Here is a 23,458-nt window from a genome sequence, read left to right on the forward strand (position 1 = left end):
TTCTACCAAGTCCTGGGATTGGTGCTAATAAAAACCCGGGATATTGGTTCAACAGAAATCTGATAAATTAATGACAATCTTTACCAAAATCAATTATGCTCCCATTCAAATGTGTCCTTTTCCCCACAAGAATCAGTCACACATTCTCTCTTACCCACTAGTCCTGCAAGCACCTAGTATGCTACTTGAGAGCAGTATGTATCTGTAATGTATTCTAACTAACCAATAACAATCAAGACACTAACTACCATTAGAAACAAGCCATTCTACCTTTCTGGACATCAGTAAAACAGGGAAACATTCCCTGTAAAACAGTTTACAGTTTCCCTGTAAAACAGGGAAATGGATAAAAATACGATCACTAACTTTTAACACCATAGTGAATGGTATCCCAAATTTATAAACTTCATACTTCCTTAATGCAGGTGTTGATGTACATCCTTTCCCCTTACTGGGTTCATAGTTTTCATCAAATTTTCAAGGGGTCTGTATTAAAATAAAGTGGTCAGAACCACTGATAAATTCTTATACTGAGAAATCAATAAAAATATAATTTCTTTTAAAGATGATAGCTCATGACCATGCAGCTTTTAAATAATTTGGGTTTTCTGAATACCTCATCTAAAAAATATCAATATGCTGCTTTATTAAATTCAGAATTGTAAAGAGCACTGACAAATTAAATTAAATCCTCTTGTCTCAGAATACCTATTTCTCACTTGAACTGTTCACATGTCATTTTGGCTCTTCTGAGCTCCAGATCCCCCTAACCAACTGCCTACCTGATATCTGCTGAGCACCTCAATATTCTCTTACAAATCTGTCCCTTCCCCAGTTTTCCTCACTCCATAAGGAGTATCACCATGAACACAATTCCTCAAACCAGAAACCTGGTCATTCTTGACATTTCCTTCTCATTGACCTGCCACATCCAACCTATCACCAAGTTCTGTGAATTCCAACTCCAAATCTATCTCAAATCATTCCTCCCCCTTTTCCCCAACTCCACTGCCCCCCACTTGAGTCAAAACCATCATCTGATGTTGCCTGGGCCTTTGCAATAGATTCTTAAATTCTCCTCCTTGCTACATGGGCAGCCTCATAGCCCTGAGGAAATGGGGGCAGATTGGATATCAGATCCTGTTATTCTACTTTAAGGTAGGAGATTGCCTTCTTTTGAATTTAGAATAAAACCCCACCTCCTTCACAGAGCCCCCAGGGCCCTGGACCACCAGAATAATGGTTCTCAGTTCCCGCCAAGTGTTTTTCTGCCCGGGGCCTTGATATATAAAGTGTTCCATCTGAAGGTTCTTCAAAGGACACATAAAGTAAGGATGAGCTTTCATCCTTATTCCACTGACTGCGACCATTTGTTATGAAAAGGGAGTTTACATATTTTTTTTAAGTTAATAACTGTAGAATTTATGTACTCAATGACTGCACTCTTCTGGACTCACTCGATAGAAGGGAAAGGGATTAAGGAAAGTTCTCCAACAGATCGCCAACAAGCACTGCGGGGGGGAACGGAAATCCCCTGCCGACTGCAAGACAACATTCCTTCCTTTCCCCCAAGCCCCGCCCACCCTCCGACCAAGTCCGAGGCCGCCGGGCTCCTGGGAAAGGCACCCCTCCGCCCCAGGCCGCCTCGTGCTTATGGCGCCGCCCCAGTCTTCCAAATAGCTAACCTCGAACTAGGTGGGTCACTACCGCGCGAAGGCAAATGACCTTCAAGGTCAGAAGTAAGCAAACCGTGGTCTCAACTCTCAGCTGGAAGTTGCCGGGAGATCACTGTCGCTAGTGCCTGACAAGTATGTTTTCTCCTAAACCCAAACAGTGCTTTCGGGTTGGGGTTTTATCAAGTCCCCTTTACTGCCTAGGAGGCCTCGACTCCCCGCCGGGACCGGGCCCTTCCCCACCCCCCACCAACCAGGGGCGAGAGAGGCGAGGCTGTAGGGGTCACCTCGGAGCAGGGCCATGGCGGCGGGCGGCAGCGCAGGGGTCCTCCTCGGCGACGCTGACGTACCGCCCCGTGCACCCGGACTTTAAGCGCGCGGGGCGGCGCCAGCGTGGCCCCGGCCGCGCCTTTTTACCTACTTCGCGCCGCTCGGCCAGGGCTCTCTCTCTCTCTCTCTTTTGGCAGGACGCGGCCCTCTGCGCCACCCCGTGGGAACCAAGGGTACCAAAACCTCCCGGGGAGACCGGCCTTGGACAAGAGAACGTTCCTCGCAAGCGGATTTTTTTCCTCATATCGCTGTTTTTAAAGACTTTGTCTCTCTTGTCTTGTCAAGAGAATGATTTGACTCTACCCTGTCCATCCTATCTACGCCCCGCTACCCCCAACAGGTAATTAACGTGCCTCTTCACCCCCACTCCTGAATTTTCTTAAACGTGTGACCAGGCAGCCGAAAGTGTGGAACTGCTTTGAAGGAGGTGGGGTGCGGCCGGGCGCTGCCTGCGGACCGGAAGTCGAGTGGGGGAGGCTCGGAAGACGGCGGGAGGGGATTGGCTGAGCGACTCCCGCAGGCTGGGGAGAGCGGCTGCGCAGACCAGGGGCAGAGGCCTAGACTGCGGGGCAGGCGAGGGGGACAGGCCCAGGGAGGTTGGCAGGCGTGGAGTGTAGCGAGTGGCGTAGGTCAGGGGCGCCCCCGGGTCCACGATGCAGCTCCGGATGAAGCCGCTGTATTTTCCTTATATGATCGGGCCGCATGGCTGGCGGCGCCGCTGGCGGAGCCTGAGAGGATTATGAAAACTTGTCAGGCGAAATGGGGCCAGGGAACCGGGGGCTGGGAGATTAGGGTGAGCCGGTTAGGCTACGGATGAGGGAGGTTAGGGATGCCTCTGCCGCTGTAACTGTGAGCCCTGGTCGATGATGACGTGACCACTGCGCAATCTGAGTTCTGGGAACCAGGTGATGAGTGTGTGCTGAGAACGGACTGAGACCGGGCGAGCAGGAGGCGACCCGGGCAGAGAAGGGGCAGATCCCCAGCGCCAGGGCTCGGAGGCTGGCCAGGCTGCCTCGGGCTTGATTCGCGTGGTCGGTGTGGTGTGCTCCAAGGACAATGAACAAGATAAACTAAAAGGGCCAACATCGTCGGAACAGAGAGTTACCAGACCCTTAATGACTGTCATGCAGCAACCATTGCAACATCTCTGAGCTTCCCCAAGCAGCATGCCTTGCTCCTTTTCCATACCATATACAGAAAGGTATTCATCCCACTGGAAACATGCAGATCCTACCCAATCAGCGGGTGACTCAGAAGTCCCTTTGTTCTCTGGCTATAAAAACAGACAAGCAGGGTATATGCCCAGTAGTGGGATTGCTGGCTCGGATCAGCTCGCTGCTTTGTGACCACCTAGAGGGGTGGGATAGGGAGGGTGGGAGGGACGGAGACGCAAGAGGGAGGGGATATGGGGATATATGTATATGTATAACTGATTCACTTTGTTATAAAGCAGAAACTAACACACCATTGCAAAGCAGTTATACTCCAATAAACATGTTAAAACAAACAAACAAACAAACCAGAGAGGGAACCCACGCTCAGGGTCGGCTTTCCCTGGCTTCCAGGAAGTCGGCCAGCTGTTCTTGCAGCGACCCTTCTCTTTAATAAACTCTATCTTCCTCACATTCTGCCTTGTGCCTGGAAATTCTTTTCCAACCTGCGCTGGGACCACACAGTTGGGAAGGGGTGGTAGGAGGCACTGAGGTGTTCTGTGAGCTGTCAGGCAATGCCTGCCCTAGAATCCTGCTTTTCAAATGCCTTTGTGGCCCTCTCACATTGTGTTTGTTTAATTTTATTAATTTATTTTTGTCTGCGTTGGGTCTTCGTTGCTGCGCGCAGGCTTTCTCTAGTTGCGGCGAGCAGGGGCTATGCTTCGTCGCGGTGCGTGGGCTTCTCACTGTGGTGGCTTCTCTTGTTGCGGAGCATGGGCTCTAGGAGCGTGGGCTTCAGTAGTTGTGGCGTGCGGGCTCAGTAGTTGTGGTTCACGGGCTCAGTAGTTGTGGCTTGCGGGCTCTAGAGCACAGGCTCAGTAGTTGTGGTGCATGGGCTTAGTTGCTTCGCAGCATGTGGGATCTTCCCGGACCAGGGTTCGAACCCATGTAGTCTGCATTGGCAGGCGGATTCTTAACCACTGCATCACCAGGGAAGTCCCTATTTGTTTGTTTTATAGTCCAAAGTTTTTATTATGAAAACTTTTGAACATACAGGAAAGTGGAAAGACTTCTACAGTGAACACCCATATATTCACCACCTGTATTCTACAGTTGTTAACATTTTGCCATATTTGCTGTATCACGTCCCTCCATCTGTTCTTCCATCAAACCATCTTTTTTTTTTTTTTTTTTTTAATGCAGATCTTAGTACACTTCACCCAGAAATACTATGACTCATGTGAGGAGGTCAGTATTTGTTTACAATTCTTTTAAGGCAAAATCTCCATGGGGTCAAATGTACAAATCTTAAATTGGATGAGTTTCACAAGTGCATATACTCTTTTAACCCAGACTACTCTCAGCTTTCAAAGTATAATTTAGAACATGTCCATCATTACAGAAAATTCCTTCATTTCCCATTTGATCTCCCAGTTATCCACTGTTCCCTTTTACTCACCATCTATTGTGATTTGACCATCAGGTTTATTCCTTTTCTTTCTTCTGTTGCTTTGATTTGAGCAAATCCAGGAAATTGACAGTCGTCAATTCAATACATGAATTCTGAGGCTATTGACTTTAAAAAATATGTATGCTCCTTTTTCACAAGAAGTGTATATAGTCAGTGGAATTTGGACTTTGAATAAATCAAAGCTTCCCACATACCTGATGATTTTTTTTCACCTTCGTATTCTGGATGATGAGCAAAGAGCATAGAAAGATAAAAGCTACCATCTGTGAGCACTGTGTGCCCACCATGCACCAGGCACTTACGTATGCTGTTTATAATTCATATACTCAGGCAATATGATAATTGTTATATAAAACTGAATAACATACAATTCATATAACAGACAAACCCAAATTAAGGAACATTCTGCAACCCCATGAAATAGGTAAGAGTTTTTTCTTTCTCATTTTATAAATGAGGAAGCTTAGACCCAGAGAAACCAAAGAATTTGCCAAGGCCTCAAATCTAGATTTTGCTGAATTATAGGTTTGAACTCTTGATTCTCAGAAGCCCAAGGCCCATGTTGTTTGTCCAGGGCTTATGGCATGTGGAACGTAGAAGCGGAGGTAGAAAAAGAGACAGGTATCATTAACTAAGGTATATGTTATAGAAAACAGGAAAGGAGGTGAATGTTAAGTTAATCTTCCTCGGTGGAAGAAATAAAGTAGTTGAAACCTTGGTAAAAGTAACATACTTGCATATGGTGGCTTGGATTAGAAGGTTTATTTGCTTTTTTGGCAGGGGAAGGATCTAGGGGTGTGAGGTTAAGTGTGGTTTCAGGTAGGTGGAGAAATGAGGCAACGTGTCACTACTAGATGCTCAGCCTTTCTCAGCCACGGCTCCTACAGAAAATGATTTGAATGATTATTTTCTTAATTCTTCCAAGGATGGTACAGAGCTGGTACCATTAGAGCATTAGAACTTGATTTATGTTTGAAAGCTAGTAACATAATAAAATTGAAACCGAAATGGAATTCATTAGGTGAGCCAAAACCAACACATTTTATCTCAAGCTGACACTCAGTAAACTTAAGCCAGTCAAATGTGTGTTTTGCAATGAAGAAAATAAAAATCAGAAAGCATGTGCAGTGAATAATCTGTGAGATACAGTGGCAGAGGAAATAAACAGATCTTTAAAAGTTATGGGTTTTTCCATTAAAACTTTCTAATAGTCCAAATGCAGAGTAATTGCATCTGGTCTGTAGAACTATTGATAAGGGTATTAGCGTTCTTCAATAAGAGAAAAAGTCAGGTTCTATTCAATTTGCCCCCCATATATTTATTAAGAAAAGTTAAGATACCATCACTCTAAGTATCACGGTTTCCCACTCAATACCTTACAGATCACCAGCAGCAAGTCTTTCCAAATTTCCTAAGTTTTTTGTAATTAAAAATGTCATGAAAATGGATGGATTTTGAAAACCATTGGGTAAAAGTTTTCCATATATTAAAAACATGTAAATCTATGTAAAGATATTTACATAATCTCAAATTACCATGAAGAGGAAAAGTTATCCATACACTAGAGAAATCTTGTATTACCATGACCAAGTGACCAAGCTTAACATTACCAGTAATGGGACAAACTGACATCATGCACCCTCTGGATACACTGAGGACACAACCTCACTTATGTAGGATTTCTCCAAAAAAAGTCTGACTTGAATCTAATCATAAGGAAACAATCAGACAAATCCAGATTGAGGGACATTCTGCAAAATAACTGACCTGAACTCTTAAAAAAATGTCAATGTTGTGAAAAACAAAACAGGCCAGGAATAGTATTAGATTAGAGGAGATATGTGACATTTGAATGTAACATAGGATCTTTAATTGGAAACTGGATTTAAAAACAACAACTCTAAAGATCAGAATTGGGACAGTTGGGGGAACTTTCTATAAATTGCATGAGACGGTAGCATTGACATTACTTTTCCTGATTATGTTAATTATATTGTAGATATGGCAGAGATTGTCCTTTGTTCTTAGGAGGTACGCACTGAAATATTTAGAGGTGAAGAGTCATGATGCTGCAACTAATTACCAAATAACTCAAAAAATGCATACAAATACACTGGCAGAGAAAGAGAGATAGCAGATGCGGCAAAGTATTACCAAATAGGGAACCTAAAGGTAGAGTATACGGTTGTTCATTGCTCTATTTTGACAACTCTTCAGTAGTTATTTAACTTTTCAAAATAGAAATTGGGAGGAAAAGTATCTTTCAATAAAGATGCAAAATTACCGGAAATAAATTATAATTAGTTCTTTTCATGTTTAACCATATATAACCAAGTATATATTGTATAACACTAAATATCTATATCAAAATTAGTTATTTTATAATTCTTAAAATCTAGACATGGGCCCTCGTGAGATGTAAATGTTCTAAGACATTTAGCTCTCAGTATTTTTAGAAATGCCCTGTTATCATTTCTTTCTGTAATTATTTTTTTGAAAAAAGAAAAAGAGGAGTAGATCAGCGTTAAGACTGGAAATCAATGAATCTATTGTAAATCTGTAAATTCTAATGTTAAGATTTCATTAGGATTTCAGAAATAACCAGCCTCAGCCCTATCTTCTACATTTTGTGGATAATTTTCCTGTGCTTAAACTTCCTATAATACTCAAAATTAATGGTAGCTTATGCAGCAATGGCTTTAGAAGTTTCAGTAACAGAAACTGGGAAAATTGGTGGAGTTGGTAGGGGCTAGGACAATGTTAACAAATGTGTAGAGTTTTCTCTCTGTATCTTAGGGAATGGTTACAGGAGGATACCAAAATCAAGTCCCTTATCTAAAATGACATGGTATTTGGATATAACCTACACACATTCTCCTTTAAGCAATCTCTGGATTAGTTATAATACCTTATACAATGTAAATTCTATGTAAATAGTTGCTGGTGCATGGAAAATTCAAGTTTTGCTTTTGGAACTTTCTGGAAAAAAATTTTTTTCAAATATTTTTGATTTGCAGTTGATTGCATCCATGGACACAGAGCCCAAGGATACAGAGGGCCTTGACTTTGAATAAATGAGACAGGTGAGTTTGCTAATCTTGAGTAGTTGGGCAAGCTATGTATGTGCTCATTGTTAATCTAACTGCTTTGGTGATAACTTCAAATTTTGTTAATTAAGAAGAAGTTATTACCTTGGATGTAGTTTTGTCCTTATAACAAATACCTACTCTACAGAAAGTTCGAGTTGCCAAACAAGAACATCAGAAATGAAATGTAGACAGAAAATAATACAGACACTGATTTACCGAACTTATTTTAAGTTTACCCCAGGTCTAGGTGTGTTCCAAATAGCTTAAGATGTTGTCACAGACCTAAGTGAAGGACATATACAGTTGACCCTTGAACAGCATGAGTTTGAGCTGCACGGGTTCATTTATACGCAGAATTTTTTCAGTAATAAATACTACTGTACTGCGTGAGCAGAGGTTGGTTGGAACCTCCCATATGGAGGGCTGTCTATAAATTATATAGAGACTTTTGACTGTATGGAGGGTGGGTTCTCCTACCCCCCATTCAAGGGTCCAGTGTATTTGTCTTTGTTCCTCTACCTGTTTGAAGGTTATCTGTAGTGTCTATATCCTTACCAAGCCTTAGAATTTCATTTAGTAATACAGGCATACCTCATTTTATTCTGCTTCACTTTATTACCTTTTGTTTTGTTTTGGTTTGGTTTGTTTTTCATTGAGTATGTGGCAGCCCTGCTTGGAGCAAGTCTACTGGTGCTATTTTTCCAACAGCATTTGCTCACTTTGTGTCTCTGTGTCACATTTTGGCAATTCTTACAATATTTCAAATTTTTTCACAATTATTTTATTTGTTATGGTGATCTGTGATCAGTGATCTTTGCTGGTACTACTGTAATTGTTTTGGGGTGCCACAAACCGCGCCCATATAAGATGGCAAACTTAATCGATTATGTTGTGTGTGTTCTGACTGCTCCACTGGCTGGCTGTTTCCCTGTCCTTTCCCTGTCCTCAGGTCTCCCTATTCCCTGAGACACAACAGTATTGAAATTAGGCCAACTCATAACCCTGCAGTGGCCTTTTAAGTGCTCAAGTGAAAGGAAGAGTCACACATCTCTCACATTATATCAAAAGCTAGAAATGATGAAACTTAGTGAGGAAAGCATGTGGAAAGCCTAGATAGGCTGAAAGCTAGGCCTTTTGCAAACATTTAGTGAAGTTGTGAATGAAAAGGAAAAGTTCTTGAAGGAAATTGAAAGTGGTACTCCAGTGAACACACAATAATAAGAAAGCAAAACAGCCTATCGCTGATACAGAAGTTTTCATGGTCTGGATAGAAGATCAAGCCCGTCACAACATTCCCTTAAGCCAAACCCTGGTCCAGAGCAAGGCCCTAACTCTCTTCAGTTCTGGGAAGGCTGAGAGAGGTGAGGAAGCAGCAGAAGAAAAGTTTGAAGCTAGCAGAGGTTGGTCCATGAGGTTTAAGGAAAGAAGCTGTCTCTGTAACATCAAAGTGCCAGGTGAAGCAGCAAGTACTGATGTAGTAGCTGCAGCAAGTTATCCAGAATCTAGCTAAGATAATTAATGAGGGTGGTTAGACTAAAACACAAATTTTCAGTGCAGACAAAACAGCTGTCTATTGGAAGAGGATGCCATCTAGGACTTTCATAGCCAGAGAGGAGAAGTCAATGCCTGACTTCAAAGCTTCGAACGACAGGCTGACTATCTTGTTAGGGGCTAATGGAGCTGGTGACTTGAAGTTGAAGCCAACCCTCACTTACCTTTCTGAAAATCTTAGGATCCTTAAGAATTATGCTAAATCTACTTTCCCTGTGCTCTATAAATGGAACAACAAGCCTGGATTACAGCACATCTGTTTACCACATGGTTTTCTGAATATTTTAAGCCCATTGTTGAGATCTCCTGCTCAGAAGAAAAGATTGCTTTCAAAATATGACTGCTCATTGACAAAGCACCTGGTCACCCAAGAGCTCTGATGGAGAGGTACAATGAGATTTATGTTGTTTTCATGCCTGCTAACACAGCATCCATTGTGCAGCCCATGGATCAGGGAGTCATTTTGACTTTCAAGTCTTATTGTTTAAGATATACATTTTGTAAGGCTATAGCTGCCATACATAGTGATTTGAGAAGATTAACTCTAATTTTGAAAGATGTCCTACTGTGGGTAAAATGCTATCAAACATCATTGCATGCTACGAGAAATCGTTCATGAAAGGAAGAGTCAATAGATGTGGCAACTTCATTGCTGACTTTTTTTTCCTTTAATTTTATTTATTTATTTATTTTTATACAGCACATTCTTATTAGTTCTCTATTTTATACATATTAGTGTATAGATGTCAATCAGAATTGCTGCAGCCACCCAACGTTCAGCAGCTACCACGCTGATCAGTCAGTAGCCATCAACATCCAGGCAAGACCCTCCACCAGCAAAAGGATTAAGACTTGAAGGTTCAGATGATGGTCAGCATTTTTAAGCAATAACGTATTTTTAGATTAAGATATGTACAGTGTTTTTTAGACATAATGCTATTGCATACTTCAGTATAGTGGAAACATAACTTTTATATGCACTGGGAAACCAACAAATTCATGTTACTCACTTTATTGTGATATTCACTTTATTGCAGTGGTCTGCAACCAAACTGGCAGTATCACCAAGGTACCTGCCATAACCTGTATAACCTGAGGTGTAACCATGCAGGCCCCTATTGGTCCTTCCCTGGACAGGCCCACCCCCTACCCCCCCCCCACATCCTCCACCTGCCTCTTGTTGGTAGAAAAACTTCAACCGCCTAGGCCTTCCCTGAGTTCCAAAGAGCAAACTTAATCAGAGAATGAGAAAATGCAGAAACAAAAGAAAACAGTCAAGACAAAAATAATAACAGTTTAGCCATTAAACAAAGTCAAGGACCTTTAGTTCCTCCTCAAGGGCTATAGATAATATTCTGAGCCAAGTCCTTTGAGCTGTTCTGCAGATACTGAAACTGCCACCAGGTGGGAGAAGTTGACTTCGTGCTGCCCACAAGCACATAGACCCCAGACCAGCTGGAACCAGAAGGTTGGTGATGTTGACTCCTGACTACCTCACCACCAACCAGTCAGAAGAATGTCTAGGAGCGGATCAGGTACCCTGAGACCCTCTGCCTCACCCTGTCTTTCAAAGCCTTTCCCTGAAATCCATCTGGAGTTCAGGTTTTTTGAGCATTAGCCACCCATACTCCTTGCTTAGCCCTGCAGTACACTGCACTTTCCTTCTCCACGGCCCCGTGTTGGTAGATTGGCTTTACTGTGTGCAGGCGAGCAGACCCAAGTTTGGTTCAGTAACAGTACCTCCTTGGTTCTAAGTTTACCCTGCAAAATGCTAATTTTGGTGGAAGGGGACAACACTGTGTTGATGCCCTTCAGCCAAACGCCTCCTGGCAAACACCTGTCTGTGAACAGGCTGGGTTTAACGCTGTTGCAACAGGAAGTCTGCACATCACGGGCATACCTTAGGGAAGTGAGGGGCAGCTCAGTGAGAGGGTGTTGGACGTTGGGCTTTGGTTAGCTGATTTGGGGAGTCCAGAGATGCAGAGGTTCACTCTGGATTGGGTGCTGTTCAGAAGTAGGGTCAAGTCTTTGATTAGCTATTTCAGCATGATCCTATCTAGAAGGAGGGAAGATTAGAGCTAGACTAAAGCTGCAACTGGTGAAGAAGCTGCAGTCACCCATTAGCCAGGAGAGGGGTGTTTGGTATCGTGTGGTTTGCAGAGATCTTGTGTTTGTGTTTAGACAAAACTGTGACGTAGTCTTGTGTTGTCTCCCTTCATTAGTCAGAGTGAGCTTGTCTGATGTGGTTCTGTAAGATTGTGTGCAGAAGGAGATCACCGGGGCCTAGCTGGGAGCACCAGGCCAGCTTCTGCCACCACCCAGACGTACCTCTAAGTGTCAGACCAGGACCCAGATGTCGGCTTCTTTGTTCTTTCTCTACTGTTACTACATTAAGTGTATGCTGTCTGAAATTTGGCTCTTGGCACACAGTTTTCCTGTTGAGGTCCTGAAGATAGGCGCTCACCTCTCTGGGAATGAGGTGGAGGCTTTCCTGAAGAGAGGTTATTCTTCCACCAGCCACCCAGAAGTTTGTCCATCCTTAAGTTGGAAGTTGGGTTCCAGAGGTAACTTTTCAGCTGATCAGTATGTTGTGAACACATTTCTGTATCATGAAATATTTCAATAGGGTTCCCTAATGATGGGTGTTTAAGGGCACCTTCCCTGGAGATGTCTTATCCTGTACATTTGGGTGAGGTTGGTTATGTGAATTCTTAAAAAGATTTCCAGGTGATTTTTGTGTGTGCTCCTCTAGGTAATAAACAGTCTACCAACGTTTCCATACAAATATTCAGCTTCTAGGCTCTCTGTTCTGCTCCAATGGTCAAATTTTCTATCTCTGTGCCAGTTTCACTCATCTGAATTACTAAAGTTTTATAGTAAGTCCTGGTACGTATTAGGGAAAGCTTTCCCGCTTCGTCTTGAGGAGCCTCTTCCTTATCCTTGGGCCTCTGCTCTTCCATATAAATTTTAGAATTAGCTTGTCAATTTTCACCAAAAAAAACTGTACTGAGATGGATTTTAATCTGCAGACCAACTTGGGGACAACTGACATTTTTGTGGTATGGAGTCTTCTTATCTGTGGAATATATTTCTCCAATTTTTAAATGTTAATGTTTTTCACTTATAAGATCCTCCATACAGATCTTGTAAATATCTTCCCCACTGATTTGTAATGCCACCTCTACCATTTACAGAGTTATACATATGAGTCTATCTCTGGGCTGTCTGTCCTATTCCATTGATCCACTACACCAAAACTGCCTTGTTTGAATTGTGTAGCTCAGTCAGTCTTATTTTATAGGGAAAGTCTCTCTCTACCCCAATTTGCAGGCTGTAGTTTGCCAAACCCTGGTTTAAATGATCATGAAGCATCTTTGAATATAGGCCCCTGAATAGTTTCTTAAGCATTAAAAATTAACTTTTCAGCCAATGTGTAGTTACAGAGTTTTAAATTTCATTTAGATTTGTCACACCACTTTTTTCAAAAGTATTTATTTCCACAAATTTTTATTCACAGCTGAATATTACAGTAACTAATACAAGCAATTTTTATAAACAAAGGTGTAGTTTACAGATTTGGTCAAAGTGGAAAAATATTTTTATTAGTAGTATTTCTTCTCCATTGTGAGATTCACCCATGAATATGATGGGATCCCCTTCAGTGAAGAAGTCCTTCATCCAAACATCAGTTGGGAGCAAAATGTTATAGTCAAATCTGGATTATTCTGATACTGTATCACTTTAGAAAGTAGTTTAAATTCATTTTTGATTGACCCCCTTTATTAAAATTAGAAATTTTTTTAGGAAAAACCATCTTGAGTATCTAGTGACCTTTATAATAAGAAAAAGTCCTACGGCATTGGCATCAACCTCTAATTTTCTACACTCCCCAATTCTCTATGGTACCGATGTGTACAAAAAGTGAATTATGGCTATTTGGGTCATGCAGCAAATAATTTGAGAAACTGCAGAGAAATATACTATGAGGAAAATCTACAGTGTCCTGCCCCATGCTGTCATATTTTAGTAACTGTTTAGTCATTTGGCATTATACAAGTGCTTCAGTTAGGATGCCCTTGGTGCCTTAGAATGAATGAAAACAAATTTACTGTATGTAAAAGAAATGGATTCTAATGTATTTGTTACTATAATCTTAATGCATTAAGTGAAGCTCTAAGTAAATATTTGATGAACTGATGGTAGCAGTGTTAATTTTTTTTAAGTTTTCCAAGTTCCTCGTTTTGTCTGTTTTGTTTTGTTTTCACAAAAGCTTTAAAATTTAGTACAGGAAAGGGAAGAAAGTCGTATTGATATGCTTCATAAAAAGGGGGGAAAAGTCTGTTTTCCTTTGGGTCTGATCTGCTGGCTGGGTACTGTAAGTCTAACTGCAGCTGTGATGGCACAGGGAGAATGTAGGTGATATGCATGTAGGTGATATGCTTGTCAGCCTCAGCAACGAACACACATTACTCTAGGTAGACAGATAGGTCCCATATAATACTTAAAATACAGATTGTTTAATCTAAGTATTTGATTCTTAAGTAATCTTTAAAATGCTTCTCATGTTTCAAAAGACAGATCAAAACACCACCAGGACGTTATGTTGAACATGAAAATTCTTCCCACAGAAACACTTATTTCAGAGAATTGATGTCAGTTACCTTAGTAACTGCTAAAGGCACATAGTGAGAAAAGTGTTAACTAAATTTAAAATATTAAAATATAAAGACAGATATTTGGTTTAGAATTCAAAACTTTATGTTGAATTGTTATTTAAATTAAGTCATTATTGATTTCATGAAGTTGGAAAATGAATTGAACTGACTTTAAAAAAATGCAAAGAAGAAAAATGCTAACATATTAAAGATGCTTCTTCCAGTCTCCAAGTGTTACATTAAATAGGGCAGATCTAAACATTAACTGATTACTGTATTCCTTTATTCCTGGTGTCTATAAAAGAGTACTTGTTTTTAAAGTATATATAGATCAAGTACAGCTCCAGTGAAATACCTTTACCTTCGGAAGAGGAGAACTAAACCTGCATTTCTTAGGCTAAGTAGAGGACTATTCACAAGGTTCCGCCACCCCATTTATTCTACGTGCCAAGCTTTTATTCAGTGAGTCCTTGGCACCCAGTGATTAACCAGTGACAGCAGAGGGAGTAACCCAGAGGGATGGAGAGAATGAGGGTGTAAGACAGCACGTAGGACAGGAAGCCGTTGCATTTATGGAATCACTGCTTTTTACACTCCTTAGCACTCTAACAAGGCATTTTTGGTTCTCGAAGATTAAGAACAGGCCTTACACGAAGCCAAGTTTGAAACTAAAGTGCAGTAAAAAGCAAGTTACACATAATAAACAACTTTAAAAAGAGGCAGCCACAGACTCAACTGGTTTAGACTGGCCTTCCAAAGCTAGTCAGCATGTGGGTTGTTGAAGGGTGTGGTCAGGGATGTCATATCATGTAACTCTAGCTGGGAAGGAAGGGAAAGGCACAGCTCTGCGTGGACACCTAAGAGAAGCCGGGATGTGCAACGTGGAGGTCGAGGGGATCATGCCGACGATTCGGGTTGGGACGTGCTGGGCAGCGGTCTTCGCCCAGGGGCCGTGCCTTGTCCTGCCCAGCGGGCCAGGAGAGCTCTGCACACAGGATTGTTTAGGGCTCGGAGTGTGTTGTGTTTCCAAGAGCCTTTTAAGCTGAGAGGCTGAGTAAGAGAAGGTGCTGGTGTTTGGGGGCTCTACTTGTACTCTGTGGAGAAATTTTTTCTTCTTGATGCAACATAGAGGCTCTTCTATGATTTGCAAACACCATCTGTTCCTGTCATGGGAGCAGCATACTGTTATCTACCAGAAATATGAAAAAAATAGTAGAAGACTGTAAACAACATGTAGGATTTTCTAATTGAATGCTTGCTTTAGAAGAGACAAAAAATTATAAAAGTAAACAAATAAATTCATTGTAATATTATCATTGAATATTCTTTAAATCTCCCCATAAACCCATTGAATATTCTTTATTCTTTACAATTCATTGTAAAATTCATTGTAATATTATCATTGAAAGTTCTTTAAATCCTTATTTCAAAGCAGAGATATTTACAGTTTTTTGTGGTCAATTTGAAAAGTGTTGAAAATAACCTGAAAAGGTAAATTTGACATAAGCTTCTCTCCCTTTAAAAAGAACACACACACCCACAAACACCCAAAAGTTTTGGATAATAATTTAATAATACCTGAACTGATTTTTAAAAAAGGCTTTTCAAATAGTCTGATCCTCAAGATGAAGTTTGTTTTCCTTACTCTTTTAGTTATCTGGAATTACTAGCGCATTATGTAATGTTCTTTTTGGAGGTATAATGGCAATAAGGGATTAAAGGCTTTTATACTGACTTGTTTGGTTTTTAATCTGTAAATAAGACTTGTTATTCTTTTCTAACATTTAGCTTACACAGATTTTTGTGAAAGTTTTGTTGACTCAGGAAGTGCATGGATTAGCATCGGAAACGTAAAGAATATCTTTCTGTTTGCTCCCATTTTTCGTTTGGGACTGCAGCATTTTTAGCGTAATTCTTCCGTAAATTCATGACTACACAAGTGGGTTTGAGTACGTTAGGGACTGAGTCTTCTAATTTTATTTCAGAAACCAATAATCGAACTGTTTAGTCTGGAGGTCAATTACACCATTGTCTCTGCATCACCAGGCATTAAAAAATATCTTTGGGAAACTTCTCAGAAGGCCCAGGTCTATATATTTGTCCTCAAAACATCTCCCCATAAACCCATCCACACCTACGGTTTGTTGACGGGGGGAAATGTCACTCACTATATGACAGTGTCATGGTTATTAGTACCATTATTTGTTAAAAGTCCTCTGAAGGCAGTTTATGTGACTTACATATGTTTAATATCATTTTACTTTGGGCATTCTCCAGCTATGTGCAAAGATGAAAACTAGGCAGTTTCCATTTTATAGACTGGCATCTTTTATATGGCCCATGGGGACTGCTTGGTGGCTGTAGATCATGATGTATATTTGTTTAGACCGAAATCATACTTTAAAAAAATCTTCCATATTTCAAGTGTTTTTATTCTGAGCAGTAGGTACAAAATAAAATAACAGATGTGTCTTATTCTGTATAGTCCACTCTGCACAGGTTCTCAACCTCTGATTTGATCTACTTTTATAGATTTAACAGATCCTTAAATTCACTTTACTGGACTGTATACTTCCTTCTTGCTCTCACTGGCAATCGAGCTCTGGCACATGCATTTTCAGACTTCACTGAGGAACTCCAGGTTGAGACACGCTGGAATGTGGATTGAGTCCATGGTCAGAGAAGATGGATTAAACGGGAACAAAACGGGAAACATGTGCTTGAAGTCTAAGAGCAGGTGCTGAGGGTCATTCCGCTCTTGCAGTTGTGCCTGTGGGGAAGAATAAGATGACGTAAAATATTTCCTATGCCTAAAAATAGCCAGTTTTGGTGAACTCACAAAAATGAATCACAGGAATATTTCTGTTACGATAACTGGGTAGGACTTCAGGAGAATGTGGTCTCCCTCTCCCTGAGGTATTTAGCAAGGAGCGAAGATCTGGTTTAGGCTTGTTGGAGATCATATGACTTTAACTCCTCTCCCAATTCTAGCATTCTTTAAAAATTTTCCATCTAAGGGAGAACAGAAAAATATAGTTCAGGTGCAAATCATATGGCGAGGCAGTATGGTGAAGTGGTTAAGGCCATGGGCTCTGGAGGCAGATAACCTGAGCTCTAATCCTGGCACCACCCTGGGTGAGTTCCTGAACCTCTCTCTGCCTCAGTTTCCTCATCTGTAAAAAGGAATGGGGAGACTGACATCACACAAAATGACAGAGCAGGAACCTCTAGGGGTCAGTCCCTCCACTGAAGCAACCACTGAGCTAGAAAAAAGCAACTGGCATCAACTATCTTGTAACCCTGTAACCTGGTTGGACACTTACAACAACCAGGAGAGTGCCTGATGAAGGGAGAGCCTGCTCATCTTTGCTAAGAGGTCAGTGTGCATCAGCTACCATCCCCCATTCTCCAGCCCCACTGCAGCTGCAGGGATAGTAACCCACAGCCCTGGAGCAGCTGGCTGGTGCCAGGGTAGGCAGTGAGATCTTGTCTTTCAAAAATCTGGGGTTGTGCACTTTGGTTGGTCTGGCAGTTCCCTGAAGGACTGGCACAGATGCCTGCCTTGATTTTGGCTCTCTTGGGATGCAGTGGCTCCCTCCAGCAGCATCAATTGCAAGATTTAAAGGGATAGGGCCCATCTCCTTTTCCCTTTATTTGGAGCCAGATATAGGAAAAGTATAATAACTAAAATGAAAATTTTCATTTAGTTCACTAAAGGGGTCTAACAGCAGACTTGAGCAGGCAGAAGAAATGACCAGTGAAACTGAAGATAAAGCAATTGAAATTCTTCAGTTTGAGAAGTGGACAGAAAAAAGGGTGAATAAAAGTGAACAGAGCCTGAGGGACCTGTGGGACAGCATAAAGTGTACCAACATATACATCATAAGAGTCCCAGAAAGAAAGGGACAGCAAACTACTGGAAGAAATAGTGGCTGGATTCCCAAATCTGATGAAAGATATATTTCTCTCTCTATATATCTCCAAGAAGCTCAACAAACTCCAAGCAGAAAAAGCTCAAAGAGATTCACACTGAGACACATTATAGTCAAAATTTCAAACCCCAATGACAAAGAAAGAATCCTGAGAGCAGCAAGAGAGAAGTGACTTATCACATAACAAGGTATCCTCAATAAAAGTGGGTTTCTTATCAGAAACCATGGAAGCCAGAAGGCAGGGGTGATATATTTGAAGTCCTGAAATTTCTTCTGTCAACCAAGAATTCTATATCTGGCAAAACTATCTTTCAACATTGAAGAATTACAGTCAGCCCTCTGTATCCATGGGTTCTGCATTTGTAGATTCAACCAACCATGGATCAAAAATATTTTTAAAAATTGCAGGGCTTCCCTGGTGGCACAGTGGTTGAGAATCTGCCTGCCAATGCAGGGTACACGGGTTCAAGCCCTGGTCTGGGAAGATCCCACATGCCGCGGAGCAACTAGGCCCGTGAGCCACAACTACTGAGCCTGTGCATCTGGAGCTCGTGCTCTGCAATGAGAGGCCGCGACAGTGAGAGGCCCGCACACCGCGATGAAGAGTGGCCCCTGCTCACCACAACTAGAGAAAGCCCTCGCACAGAAATGAAGACCCAACACAGCAAAAATAATAAATAAATAAATTAATTTTTAAAAAATTGCAGAAAGTTCCCAAAAGTAAAACTTGGATTTGATACATGCTGCCAACTATTTACATAGCATTTACATTGTATTAGGTACTGTAAGTAATCTAGAGATGATTTAAAGTGTACAGAGGATGTGCATAGTTTACATGCAAATACTATGTCATTTTATGTAAATGACTTGAGCATCCACAGGTTTTGGTACCCATGGAGGTTCTAGAACCAATCCCCCACAGGTACTGAGGGACAACTAAGTCATTTCCAGATAAACAAAAGCAGAAGGATCTGGTTACCAGTAACTAAAGAAAGTCCTTAGGCTGAAATGAAAGGACATTAGACAGTAGCTCAAAGCTGTAAGAAATCAAGCCATAAGAAGAAATAAAGAACACTGGTAAAGCTAACAACATAGGTAAATGTAAAAGCCAGCATTATACTTTTGGTTTGTAGCACCTTTTCTTGTATGATTTATACAAATGCAGAAAATAATTATAAATCTCTGTTAATGGGTACGCATGTATAACAGATGTGATCTGTGACAATAACAATATAAAGGCAGAGGGGTGGGGACGTATAGCAGCAGGGTCTTTGTGTACTACTGAAACTAAGTTGGTATTATTTAAACTAGGTCGTTATAAGTTGAAGATGTGAATAGTGATCACCACAGTAACCACTAAGAAAATAACTAAAAAATATACAGAAAAGGAAAGTAGGGAATCAAAATGATACACTCGCTACAAGAAATAAACACACAAAAAGGCAGTGATGGAAGAATTGAAAAACACAAAACATATTAAGACATCCAGGAAACAAGTAGCTAAATGGCAGAAGTAAATCCTTTATCAGTAATACTTTAAATGTAAATTTAAAGGCAATTGAAAGGCAGAGATTGGCAGAATGGACTGAAAAAACATGATCCATCTACATGCTATCTACAAGAGACAGTTTAGACACACAAAAAGTTTGAAAGTAAAAGTTTGATAAAAGACATTCCAAGTAATCAGAAAAGAGCTGAAATGGCTATATTATTGTCATACAAAATATACTTTAAATAAAAAAAGTTTACAAAAGACAAAGGAGGACATTATATATCTGTAAAAGGCTCAGTCTATCCAGAATATATAAGAGTTACAAATATACATGCACCTAGCAACAGAGCTCAAAATACATGAAACAAGAATGGACAGAATTAAAGGGAGAAACAGTTCTATAATAATAGTTGGACACTTCAATACCCCATTTTCAATAATGGATAGAACAACCATATGGAAGATCAACAGCAAACAGAGGCCAAAGAACACCACTATAAACCAGTTAGACTTAACAAACATATACATGACCAATTTGGAGTTATCCCCAGAATGCAAGGGTGGTTCAACATACAAAAATACAAGACTGATATTCCTGTGTATGTATATACCTCATGCATTGCTGGTGGGAATCCTTTGGTGTGTTTAACAATCCCCTTAAATTTACATTCTTATAGGTCAGCATATTCTGTCCTCACCACCCAAGTAAATGGTTTGCTTTAATAAGCAACTTGTATTTATCCTACATAAGGTTCAAGTACAGGAGGATGGCATGGATTGTCCGAGCCTTTCCTCTGAGCACTGTCTAGGGAGAAACAGAACATAAAACTCTAGAAAGAAAAACCAAACCAAAAAACCATCTTTTGAAAGAATTGCTGGACATGGGAATTGACTGCTAAGGAAGACTCAGAATCTGACTGTACATGTCTCCAGAGAATATCTGACCAACTTCCATTGTCTTTTTCCTACTTCCTTAATTCAAACCCAAGTCTGACTTGGCTCATATTCTTTGACCTTTGGCCTGAACTCTTCTGTAAACAGTGCCAATTTATAAGCAGTTACAGCTCTCCCTCTAATGTGTGTTTCAGATATTTAAAGACAGAAAAGACTTTCTAAATCTGCACTTTGCTTTGTGTAAATTCTCAACTCTCCATAAAGACAGCAGCGGGTCAGAGAACTCAATGGCTTCTGTCATCAGACTTTTCAGCAGCTGACTATACAGTATCTGTGTTGGTGGCTCTGCCTGCTTCTCTGTGACCCCAATCTTTAATAAACCACTGCGTTTCCCCCACTGCCTTTAAGAGAACACCCTCCCTTGATCTTCAGCCTCTATTCTCTACTTATACATGACGCTCAAGTTAATTTATTCTTTTCCTGCCTCTTCCTCTGATTACTTTTCCCCATTTCATTTTATCGTTGTTTCATATTGACAATTACTTCACAGGCTAAAGAGGTTGTTTAAAAGTTTGAGAAAGTATTAGGTCTCCTCAAAATGTTACCCACATATACTAATGGGAGAAATGCTCCTCGTTTTTTGAGTAATCTTGATGTGACTCATCATTTACATGCTGTCCGCTACAGCGCCCGCAAAGGTTAGGCACTCAGCCCAGATCACCTAGGGCTCAGCTTAGGCAGCTCATCTTTTTTTCTTTTTGAAAGAGTGATCTTGGGGTCTTCTTATTTATTTATTTATTTATTTTTGGCTCTGCTGGGTCTTCGTTTCTGTGCGAGGGCTTTCTCTAATTGTGGCAAGCGGGGGCCACTCTTCATCGCGGCACGCGGGCCTCTCACTATTGTGGCCTCTCTTGTTGCGGAGCACAGGCTCCAGACGCGTAGGCTCAGTAGTTGTGGCTCACGGGCCTAGTTGCTCCGCGGCATGTGGGATCTTCCCAGACCAGGGCTCGAACCCATGTCCCCTGCATTAGCAGGCAGATTCTCAACCACTGTGACACCAGGGAAGCCCAGGCAGCTCATCTTTATGTAAAAATTCCCATACTCTTAAGACAGATTTAAATAATCATTTCCCTGAAATGTTTTCTTTCAAGCATATTCCTAAGGGCAAATATTGTAAGCCTTAAGAGTCAAGATTTAAGAGCTCAAGTTGTTTTCTGAAAAGAGTATTTCTTAGTTCCATTTGTGGGTAGGGGTGATATTCCACTTACTTTGTTAATTTCATTTTGTGCTATAGTTTAGTAACATGCTAGTGGCAAATGAACTACTTAGACAATGTCTAAGATCTGAGAGGCAGAGATGATTGAAGTTCAGTCTTCTGTGCGTATGTGATAAGTTATCATGGGTGGTGTGGCTCATATTTACCTAAAGAGAACACCTAAAAATGTAAGGTCTTCTAGAATGTAACGTTATTTCATTAATAAAGAGAAGCAAGGTTAAAATCTAAACTACCAATTCTTTTATTTGTTTTACACTAGGACTTTATAAAATTGATTAGTATTTTAAAACTCACCTGGATTGTTCGTATAAAGGCCACTGTTACCCGTTCTTCAAATTCATTCAGGGGAGTATAAAGGTTCAAAATTTTGACAATCTGTTGGAATAAAAACAAAAGTTTAGCACAGAGCTAAGTGAACATAAGACAACTTTTGAATTTTAAAGAACATATGACATTGGCACGGGAGGACACTTCTCTTTAGGCAAGATCCACAGTTTAGATACAGCGGGCCTGATGTTTAGGGGTCTACATTTAGTAAACTAGAGTCCGGAAGCTCTGCCTGGAAGATCTGAGCTCTCTTACCCCATTCCTCTCTCCCGTATACCTGCCCACCCTGCCCTCTACGCTCCGTGGCTTATAAAGTAATGAGGATTTTAGGAACCTGCTGCCTGAAGCACTCAGCCTCTTATCCACGAGTAACTTAAAGGTTTCATTTAAAGAGTCCTGGGTATCTTACCTTATATGACAAAGGTCTTAACAAAGCCTTCCTACCTCCCCCCACCCCCAAAATCACTTACGAAGGAACAGATTTTACTCCTGTCTAAGTGGAAGCTAATCCTCTGTCTGCTACCAACTGTCTGGGGGAAGTAGCCAGCCCAGGGGCAGAGCAAAGCCAGTTGCAGTCTAGGAGTAAACTTGTGAAAGCAACATTTTAAAAAGTTTCAAAACTTTCAGTACACTTGTAGAAGGAAGCCGTTTTCCTAAGAGTTTGGGATCTCATCTCTTAGTAGTTAGTGGAGGAGGTAAGGAAATGTATGTTCACTTTGCAATGCTGAGTTTGGATTTTGCTGTTCTTTAGGTGCTGGGCAGGGAGAAGGTGCATGATTTAATCTGGAAAATCTGATTTCCTCATGCTGGTCTCATTTTGCACTACCACCCTGTGGCGGGCCCATTTCTAAATAGGCACATTCATGACGGAGGGCAAGGTCACCTGTGTGTGGACAAGATTTATCTTTTTACAGACTGGTAATATCTCTGCAACCGAGTCCTAGTACAAATACAATTTTGAGGGGAAAAGGAAAGGAACATTTAAATGCCTCTAGCTAGATTCTCACTGACTTTATTTAAAATAATGTAAACGGATGCTAAGTGAAAACAGGACCATAATGGAATCATAGCTGTAAAGAAAACAATTTAATGCCAAATGCTGGATGCTTAAGTTCCTAGGTGAGAGACATTCCGGAATTCACTGTAAGCGTTTAAAAGAGTGTGCGCCTAAGCTTGACGTTTTGTGGGTTGACTACCTTATCTTTCTACGTAAGCAAGAGACACCACAGAGTTACTGGGAAACCGTGGCATCTTGTTTCATAGACCGAAGTAGCCTTTGGTTCATCCAGGAACATCCCATCCTCTGGACCTTCAGGACTGTATCATTGGGAGCAGAAAGGGCCAGGAGTGCCACACTAAGAAACAACCACCGGCAGGAACAGACTTGAAATGGAAGCTGGGCTTGCTCTGAGGCCCTCGGCTGACAGTGACCACACCTGCTGGGTGCTGAGGGCGGTGCACAGGGAACAGATGGCCTCTGCATCTTCGGGGCTTTTCTTCTTTAACTGCAGGAGCTGGGCTGCTTGGATCAGAGGTTCCATGGTCTCAACAACTTGCCTCTGGTGCAGGTTTCTTCCCCGAAGCCACTCCTCCAGCTGACTTATATTGTACCTTAGA

At 41.2% G+C, this 23,458-nt stretch overlaps 2 protein-coding genes, 1 long non-coding RNA gene and 2 other non-coding genes across 17 annotated transcripts in view; 3 read left to right on the plus strand and 2 right to left on the minus strand.

Annotated features, from left to right (window-relative positions):
* The window catches only part of ACAA2 (acetyl-CoA acyltransferase 2), a 43,547-nt gene extending 41,466 nt beyond the window's left edge, over window positions 1-2,081 (minus strand). For 3 of the 4 annotated variants that reach the window (XM_089895176.1, XM_089895174.1, XM_089895175.1), the window contains exon 1: window positions 1,961-2,081. In XM_089895176.1, the coding sequence (XP_089751302.1) occupies window positions 1,961-1,976 (16 nt within the window). In that variant the 5' untranslated portion in view covers window positions 1,977-2,081. The remainder of the gene's footprint in view (window positions 1-1,960) is intronic. The other variant, XM_022584504.3, reaches the window with a different exon arrangement.
* On the plus strand, window positions 874-23,284 carry LOC111180265 (uncharacterized). Of its 2 annotated transcripts, none has more exons than XR_002646169.3 (5): window positions 874-1,808; window positions 2,141-2,343; window positions 4,358-4,402; window positions 7,643-7,708; window positions 22,593-23,284. It is a non-coding gene; the product is annotated as an uncharacterized LOC111180265 (long non-coding RNA). The 2 variants fall into 2 exon arrangements; XR_016387638.1 differs by lacking the exon at window positions 22,593-23,284 and adding an exon at window positions 9,447-16,690.
* On the plus strand, window positions 2,643-2,783 carry LOC115803020 (small Cajal body-specific RNA 17). The gene has a single exon (XR_004023610.1).
* On the plus strand, window positions 2,861-2,942 carry LOC115803017 (small Cajal body-specific RNA 18). Its single transcript, XR_004023608.1, has one exon.
* The window catches only part of MYO5B (myosin VB), a 387,835-nt gene continuing 378,991 nt past the window's right edge, over window positions 14,615-23,458 (minus strand). For 6 of the 9 annotated variants that reach the window (XM_089895170.1, XM_089895171.1, XM_089895169.1 and 3 more), the window contains 3 exons: window positions 23,278-23,452; window positions 21,809-21,889; window positions 16,019-16,690 (listed from right to left, as the gene is read on the minus strand). In XM_089895170.1, coding sequence (XP_089751296.1) covers window positions 16,538-16,690; window positions 21,809-21,889; window positions 23,278-23,452 — 409 coding nt within the window. In that variant the 3' untranslated portion in view covers window positions 16,019-16,537. Of the gene's footprint in view, window positions 15,110-16,018; window positions 16,691-16,759; window positions 16,933-21,808; window positions 21,890-23,277; window positions 23,453-23,458 lie in introns of those variants that run through there. The other 3 variants (XM_089895168.1, XR_016387637.1, XR_016387636.1) reach the window with 3 other exon arrangements.

This window comes from Delphinapterus leucas, chromosome 14 (genome assembly GCF_059928025.1).
Source record: "Delphinapterus leucas isolate spDelLeu-1000000601 "Yukka" chromosome 14, BTC_Dleu_Yukka2, whole genome shotgun sequence".
In the NCBI taxonomy this organism is placed as follows: domain Eukaryota; kingdom Metazoa; phylum Chordata; class Mammalia; order Artiodactyla; family Monodontidae; genus Delphinapterus; species Delphinapterus leucas.